Below are 8,831 nucleotides of genomic sequence, written 5' to 3'. Positions count from 1 at the left end.
CTGCCCTTCCCTGCGGCCCCACGGGGCAGCCGCGGGCAGCCCCTGGCTGGGGGGACACGGCCGGCAGCTCTGTGCGCCCCAGCGATACGGGGAAGACACCTGCCCTTCTTCCTGCCAGTCCTGAGCCTGTCTTCAGCCACGGCCGCCCCTTCCAAGAGCCCTCGGTGCCCCTCTCCGTGCAGACTCGGTGCAGCCTATGGTTCAAGCTGCCTCTCAGTTTCCTGGCTCGAGAGAAAAAAGGAACTCATCAGGGCCCCACGCCCCGGTGTCAGGAACGGCCACGTGGGCTCTGGGCAGGCCTTGTCGCACCTGCCCCGTCGCTCAGCTCGGCGCAGGCCGGGGTGCAGAGGGGAAGGAAGCCGGCGCGAGCGGGCGGGACCCGACCCGAGGCGGCGCATCCAGGCACAAGCCCCGTTCCGTGGCGCTGGTGTAAACAGAGGTAGGGAGGGGCCGCCGTGCCCGCCAAGGGAGGCAACGTGGAGCGATTCGCTGGGGGAAACGAGCAGTGTGCCTGCTGGCCGGGCGCAAAGTGCGCACACGCACCGCACAGGAAGCCAGCGCCGGGAGGCTGCCGCCGGTAAGCGCCCGGGCCGGGGACGGGGGGTGTCTGCAGAGAAACACAGGATCCTCTCTGGTGTCTGTGCTGCCCAGTCGCTCACGCACGGGTCTGCGGTCCAGGCGCAGAGACATGTGGGGTCGGGACAAGGGTAAGCACCTGAGGCGCGGGCCCGGCTGCGGCCACTCTGGGGCGCCGCTAGGGACGGGCGGCGGCAGGGAGCGCTGAGGGCCCCCGCACAGACCTGAGGTAGGAGGGAAGCGACAGGGCAGGTCTGAGGAGGATGGGCTCCCTCGGACCAGGAGTGCGGGTCCTCGGGTCCCGGCCTTTCCTGCTGGCAAGCGCCCCACTTGAGCCAGAGCCAGTGCCTGTCCTAATGATGGTGCAGGGCCTTTCTCTTCTGGGGCACGTCTCTGTCCTCTCATGAGGAAAGCGGCTTGGACACGAGAGCAGGCAGACATCTCAGGCAGACCCCATCGGTCCTTGGACAGGACGTGAGCCCAGCTGGTCACAGCACGGATGGATGCTCTGGGAAGGAAGATGTCCACAGTGGCCACAAGAATGTAGTTTCCTGGGGACTCGAGGCCAGTGAAGTCTGGCAGACAAGCTCCCCGCAGCCTCCTCTGCTCACTGTACCCCCCCCCCCCCGGGTTACTGTCGGAGCCACGGTTCAGCATGGAGGAGCCTCAGGACAGAGAGGAGGCCACACTGAAAGATCCACAGCCAGCTCTGGAGGCATTCAGGAAGGAGGAGGAGAGCGGAAACCGGCCATGTAATCAGCTAAAGATGACATGAAAGGGACCCCTCCCCAGCCCCTGCGAGACGCAGTGCCTCGGCTGTGGGACGCACAGTGTTCTAGGAGCGCGCCACCTGCCCTGGGGCTCCCATCTTCTCCCCCAGCATCCGGCCCCCTGGGGTGCAGAGCATCCACCAGGGCCAGAGGCTGAGGAGCACTGTCTAGATTTTAGGACGTAGCCCATGCAGTGGGTAACAGTACACACTTCTAAAAGTGATGTAACCAGCACGTGTGGGCAGAGCCCGGCCAGCCCTGTGTCCAGCCTGACCCTGAGTATCGCTACCGTCTGACACACATCATCCATCACAGGCTGCTGGGTGGCATTCGTGAGGACTGCAAAACGTTCCCACTGACTGATGTCCCTGACGTCTGCACAGTCTCCCGCCCACCGGGGTCTGATGCTGGGGGACTCCCATGCAGACACGCTCCTGTTGTGGGGGCCCCCGGCCTCCATTTCCTTCACTGTTAACCCCCCATCGCCCCACTGGCCCAGGTGGGGCAGGGCGAGGCAGACCATTGGGTAAAGGTCTCTGGTCACAGAGTCCTTTCCCCATGTCACCCCTCACACCCACGCCATGCTCCGGCCTGCAGCTGGTGTGGGCAGGGCCTGGCCCCCGAGCCCCTCCATGGGCAGCAGGGCTGGCTGATCCCTGTCCCTAAGCTTGGGAAACAAATGTTTGCTTTGTATGTGCTTGCCCAAGAGGATTTCTTGTCCTGAGAGCAGGAGATCAGGTTGGACCAAACTACAGTTTGGAAAGTAAGGTTTTCCTCCAGAGAACTGACATTGCTGAAGAGTGTTCTTTCCTCACATTGTGGGTTCTCTCGGCCAGCTGTGTAGCCAGGCCTCCCAAGCGCTAGAACACAGGCCACCGGGTTGCACTCCGCCTGGGTGCTGCCTCCAAGGCTGGGTGAGGGCGCCTTGGCGGGGCGGATCTCCTCCCCACCACCCCCACTGGGAGCATGTCCCCCCAGGGAACCCCAGGCTCCACGACAGTTCTCGTGGACATGGCCTCCCTGGGACCCCGCGACGGCCCTGTGGGCATGAAGGCACGAGCGTCTCAGCTCGTGGCAGCCAGCCCCACTTCCAGCCACCCCCGCCCGGCTTAGCACCTCCTGCTCTCCCAGCTCAGCTCACGGCGCGCCTCGGTCACACACACCGGCTTGTGCAGCTGCCCACGTGTGCACCCACGCCTGCTCACAGGGCTGGCGGTGCCGCTTACCGGTGCAGCCTGGGTGGCATGAGAGACAGGATGGGTCTCTGGCCACCAGACCGCAGATGTGGGTGTGGAAGGCGGGTACTCAATTCCCATGCATGCCGAGAAGGGTCCGGGCAAGGCTGTGGCCTGCTCGGCAGAGAGGCTGCTTTTCTCACCCGGTGGCTGTGGAGGGTCACCCTGTCACTGGAAGGCCCCGTCAGAACACATCCCAGCCCCGAGCGCAGTGTAGGTGCCGCCCTGGCGGACGGGCCAGTGGCCCCAGAGGCACCTGTCTTTGCAACCCACTTCCAGTGACGAGGCTGAACGGGAGGGGGTCACGTGGACTCAAAGCCACGCAGCCCAGGCGGAGCGGTGAGGGCATGGTGGGGTGGGGGAGGTCCTGCAGCGGGGCCCCTCCCGGCGCAGAGAAGCCGGGACCCAGGAGGAGCCACGAAGCAGGCTGGGAGCGACTTCCCAGCAGCATCTTGGGCGAATCATCCATTGCTCGGATTTCTCTCAGAAACAGGCTTAGGGAGACTCACCATGGCCGGGAAGATTACTGCAGCATCGCGACCTCGCTGGCCCGGCTCAGGACTTAGGACAGCCATGGGACGGCACCTTCGCTTCCACAGGAAACACACGTGCTCAGGACAGGATTTTAGTCTCTGACTGTCCTGTGCTAGCTTAAGGAGCGAGGCTTTCTCCCTGTGCCACCTCTGTCTGCGTTTCGGAGGGGTCCGCAGGCCCGGCTCTAACGTTCCGCTGCTTTCTCCCACACAGCCCCGCCCGCCGCCGCCATGTGGAGCTGCGGCCCACTCAACAGCACGGGCAGCCTTGAGGACCAACTCCTCTGCCAGCACTTCTACGTGGTCCTGTCCGTCTTCTCTCTGCTCTACCTGGTCGTCGGCGTCCCCATCGGCCTGGGCTACAACGCCCTGCTCGTCCTGGTCAACCTGAACGACCAGAGCAGCATGACCATGCCCGACGTCTACTTCGTGAACATGGCCGTGGCAGGCCTGGTGCTCAGCGCCCTGGCGCCCGTGCACCTGCTGGGCCCCTCCGCCTCAGGGTGGGCCCCGTGGGGCTTCAGCAGCGAGGCCCACATCACGCTGCTCGTGCTGTTCAACGTCTCCTCCCTGGTGACCATGTACTCCACGGCCCTGCTCAGCCTCGACTACTACATCGAGCGGGCTCTGCCGCGCACCTACATGTCCAGCGTCTACAACACCAGGCACGTGTGCGGCTTTGTCTGGGGCGGGGCCCTGCTCACCAGCTTCTCCTCCCTGCTCTTCTACATCTGCAGCCACGTGGCGGCCAGGATCGTCGAGTGCTCCAAGATGCAGGACACAGAGGCTGCTGACGCCATCATGGTGTTCATTGGGTATCTGGTCCCCACCCTGGCCGTGCTCTATGCGCTCGCGCTCATCTCAAGGATCCGGAAGGAAGACACGCCCCTTGACCAGGATGCGGGGAGGCTGGACCCCTCGGTGCACAGGCTTCTGGTGGCCACCGTGTGCACACAGTTTGGGCTCTGGACGCCTCACTACCTGACCCTCCTGGGGCACACGTTGCTTGCCTTGCGGGGGAAGCCCATGGACGGGCACCACCTGGGGATTCTGCTCTTTGCTAAGGACTTGTCGAGATTCCTGGCTTTCTCCAGCAGCTCCGTGATGCCACTTCTTTACCGCTACACCAACAGAAACTTCCCCAGCAAACTCCGGCGGCTGATCAAGAAAATGCACTGTGGGCACCAGAGCTGCTCCCCAGACCAAGTGGTGGTCCAGCAAGTGATGGTATAGAGAGCCGGTCCTGGGGCCGCCATCAGTGCTCACCTTGCGCTCACCTGGAACGTGGCCGAGGGTGCACGCCCTACAGGCACGGTCTACTCCCCGCTCCCGGGAGACGGGTGACTGACACTTCAATTGGATGCACGGCACTTTGTCACTGTCTTCCCCAGGAGGTCACTGCGGCAAGAACAAAGGACAGCACAAGGCATGTTCTGGCCAAGCTTTCTGTTGTTCAGAAAGGCCACGTTGTTCAAAGCAGCAGGGGCCTGGTGTGAAGGAAAGCTGTGTCAGCCCTTCTGCCCGAGGCGTGTGCACTGCTCAGTCCTCCAGGTCCACGCCCTCAGCCTCCAACACACTGGGTCCCCGGAACAAAGTGATGACAATCAAAAGCCAGTATTTATACTTTGTCTTGTTAAAACTCTTGATTCCCTCTCTTAGTTTATTTTTGTTTATAAGAAGAGAGATCTGAGAGAAAAGTCACAACAGTATGAAAATGAAGGAAGCAACACAGAAGAGCACCCACGTTGGAAGGGTGGGTGGGGTGGGCTTGGCGGCTGCAGGGCCGCGTGGAGGCAGGCGAGGAGAGGCGCACGGTGTCACAGGTGGCGTAAAGATGTTTAGAAGGAAAAAGCCAGCAGTGTGGCTGGTCTTAGTCGAGAGTGAAGTAGCTCGCAGCTCTCTCCTTGCCCACCGAACGCACCCGGTACCCCGGCCGCCCTCACAGGTGGCATCAGGCCGGTATAGGTCAACTCCCCAATGTGGGCACTAAACTCAACAATACAAACTGAAGGAAAAGGCGGTTAACGCTGAAGCTGGAAGGGACTGCCCAGGGGCAAGACAGGCCTGGAAGACCGAGCCTCGTCTGGCGCAGGGGCGGAGCGTGGGGCCGATGCCGCCACCTTGCACCTGTCAGGTGCTCCACGGCTGCTGCCGCAGGGAGCCCGAGACCCGCCTGCTCAGCCAGAAGCAGCATGCGCCTGGGTCCTTCCACACCAGGACCCATAAACATCTGCTTTAAAACTGTGGGAACAGGAGCCCCCTGCCCCCCCACACCATCACGACACATCCCAGGCCTGCAGCCCCTAACCCCAACTCTGAAATCCACAAAACTCAAAAAACAGGAAGATTTTTCAGGTTGGCAGCAAATTTGTTTGGTAGCAAACCCTGATCTGAAGTGGTAGGAGGGCACTTTTCTTAGGAAAGAGGAGTGTGACTATGGGGCCCTGCCCCAGGCCCACTGTTCCGTAGCGTGCAGTACATGCAGCATGTTACTGTGTGTGCGCGCGCACATGCAGAAAATAGACCCACAGAAGTCGTTTGCTGAAGGAACCATAAACACGCACATTCCTTAAAATGTGGTTTATATTTCAACCGAAGTTTCCTTGCAGTGTTACGATTAGAGAGAGAATAGCTTGGGCTGAATTGGTAATTTGGTAACACCATCCTGCTTTTAGGGTTGTGCATCCAGAAAAAAAAAAACACCTGCTTTGTTTTTGGTCGATGCTCAGTAATGCACCATATTTATTTATTTTTTATTTTTATCTCTTGACTTCCTTCACCCATTTCTCCCACCGATCTGTTGTTTCTATGACCTTGGTTGTTTTTTCAAAGATCCCCCATATAAGTGAGATCATACGGTATTTGTCTTCCTCTGGCTGATTTATTTCCCTCAGCACAGTGCCCTCCTGGTCCCTCTGTGTTGTCGAAAATGGCTGATTTCGTTCCTTTTTATGGCTGATGTTGCACAGTGCATGTTCTCTGTGTGTATGTACACCCCACCCCCCACATCTTCCGCGTCCACCCGTCCATCGAGGGGCACTTAGCTGCTTCCATGTCTTGGCCATGGTGAATAATGCTGCAGTGAACACGGGGGTGCAGACGTCTTTTCAGTTAGTGGTTTTGTATCCTTTGGGTAAATACCACAAGTGTGATGATGAGGTCGTAGGGTAGTTCTCTTTTTTTAACTTTTGAGGAAACTCTATATATATTGTCTGAGTGGCGGCACTGGTCTGCATTCTCACCAACGGTGCACGAGGGTTCCCCTTTCTCCACATCCTCACGAGCTCTTATCTCGTCTTCTTGATGATGGCCATCCTAACAGGTGTGAGGAGCTCTCCCTCTGTGCTTCTGATGCGCATCTCCCTGGTGGTGAGGGGTGCAGAGCGCCTTTCATGTACATGTTAGCCATCTGTGTGTTCGTTGGAGAAATGTCTATTCTGACCTTCTCCCCATGTCGTAATCGGATTTTGTTCTGCTACGGAGTTGTAGGAGTTCTTTATATGTATTTTAGATATTAGTCCCGTAGGAGAGATATTAACATACTAACTTGCGACAACCTGAAAACTTCTGAGTTCTGACACATCTGGTCTGAGGATAACAGGGTGTGGCTCGATTTTCTGCCACATTCCATGCAGGGAAGTCGCTCTTTGGTCCTGGTCTCTTGGGAAATTGAGCCCATGACTTAGTTGCGTTTTTCTATCTGCAGAATGTATCCCCTCTAGGATGATGTGACTGAGTTAAGAGTCTGCCTGTGCAGAATCATGAAAGTACACTGGATGCCACGGCCCTGGTCCTGCTTGCCCCTGGTAGCTGTGAAACTCTGGACCAGTTCTGTGGGGCCCATCTACTTCCCTGACAGTAGGTCCGGGGCAGAATGAGAGAAGTTCCCAGGTTGCTTCTGTCAGGAACGTGCTATTTCTACTGAAGGACGAGGTCCCCCCTCTGCTGCTCCAGGTCTTCAGATGCACCGGGGTTTCTTTTCAAATCCCAAAGCCTCAGGCCCGACCCCCTCCACCCTCCTCAAGCTGTGGGCTGCACGACGGGTAGTCCCGAGGCCAGGGCTCCTCTGGGAAAGCCTGGCATTGGCTGAGTGACCGGTGTGACTGCATGGGCCCCAGCACAGCAGCCGCAGAACCTCTCACCTGCAACACGCCTGCTACTGCTTCACCTCCAGTTCTGTCACGGCCGGCGGGCGGGCGGGCGGGGCCGGGGTCACGCCAGCGTCCACCATGCACAGCCAGGCTCCTGGTCAGGAAGCCAGCACTGGCATTAGCGGAAACGGGATCCAGCGGGTGGGCTGGTGTGTAGCGGCAGTTGCTGTTTCAAATAAAAAGACCCTTTTCCTTGCTTATCTGTTCTGCTCTTTGCTCCAGGAGAAAGAGCTCCTAGGAGAGAAGGAAATCCCAAGAGCACAGAGCTAGGGGTACATGGGTCTCCCCCAAACAGGAGAGGGACCTAAAATCACTGATTTGTTTTCAATTTCTCAGTGGCTCTGGTTGCAAACTAGCTTGTTTCTGGTGACGTCCAGGGGCCTGAGGGCTGAGGACAGAACGGAGTGTCCTGGTGGCTCCAGCAGCTGTGTGACTGCCGGGGGTCCCTCCCCCTTCCCAGCGGCCCCATGTGCTGATGACACAGGGCCCCTGAGGCATGTCGCAGCCTGGCAGTTCTTCCTGGTGAAGCACAGGCCCGAGGCAGGCTGGGTCTCCCGTGCAGACCCTGACCTCTAATGGAGAACCCCACCACTGCTTTCGCAGCATCCCCGGGTCTCACAGACGTGTCTTCACCTCCATGCTCTTCTTCCTGCTGGGAACACCTCTGCCACCAACCCACATGCTGCAGAACCTACTCTCCATTTCACATTTGTTCATCCACATTCTTGTGTTAAATTCACCTCAGGTGAATCTGGTGTGACCTGACCCTTCTCTTCCAGGTATGGGAGCTTCCAGCGCCTCTGCCACGTTGCCAAAAAAAAATGGAAAGAATTTTGAGCTGAGAGGAGAATGAGCAGCTATCTGGAAAAGCTAAAGTAGACTGTGAACTCAATCCTATATATATATATATATTTTTTAATTGACCAATCTATACTTCCCCCAGTGAAAGTTTATGTTCCAAGGTCATTAATTTTGTTACCAAATCCTGATGATTACACTTTTTTTTTTAAATTTTATTATGTTAGTCACCATACAGTACATCATTGGTTTTTGATGTGGTGATCCACGATCCATTGTTTTCGTATAACACCCAGTGCTCCATGCAGTACGTGCCCTCCTTAACACCCGTCACCGGGCTAACCAATCCCCCCTCCCTGATTACACTTTTAAAATTAATCTTATTTTTGTTAATCCACAAACACTCATCTATCTTGCCATGCTTGTTTAAGATTCCAAAAGGTGAGTTTAATCTTAGGTTAACTTCATGAAGGTTATAGAATTTATCTTAGGAAACCAGAGGTACTGCTAATTGTGGCAGACATGTCGATGAGTCAAACATTCATTCCTTCATAGAAAGCACATGATAAAGGATATAAACCTGGAATAAACTATTAAGACTCTAAGTTACAAGCCCAGTTCTTGAATTTAAAATCGGTTGGAAAATTGGGGGCTTTTTCATTTCTCATCTGTTAAATCTGCTCCCGTGGACGCACCCATTGGCCTAAAGTTCTACATAAACGAGGCAGGAAAACCTGCTAAAGAAAAAACCCACACATTTGAAGACTT

General features: G+C 57.1%; 1 protein-coding gene across 1 annotated transcript; it reads left to right on the top strand.

The window, feature by feature from the left end:
- The first annotated feature begins 3,345 nt into the window (after nucleotides 1-3,345).
- GPR146 (G protein-coupled receptor 146) lies at nucleotides 3,346-4,810 on the top strand. The gene has a single exon (XM_021680259.1). The coding sequence runs from the start codon at nucleotides 3,346-3,348 to the stop codon at nucleotides 4,345-4,347; it is 1,002 nt and encodes a 333-aa protein (XP_021535934.1). The 3' UTR covers nucleotides 4,348-4,810.
- The last annotated feature ends 4,021 nt before the right edge of the window (nucleotides 4,811-8,831 follow it).

Source organism: Neomonachus schauinslandi, unplaced genomic scaffold (genome assembly GCF_002201575.2).
Source record: "Neomonachus schauinslandi unplaced genomic scaffold, ASM220157v2 HiC_scaffold_693, whole genome shotgun sequence".
In the NCBI taxonomy this organism is placed as follows: Eukaryota; Metazoa; Chordata; class Mammalia; order Carnivora; family Phocidae; genus Neomonachus; species Neomonachus schauinslandi.
This window is presented reverse-complemented; position numbering and strand designations above follow the sequence as displayed.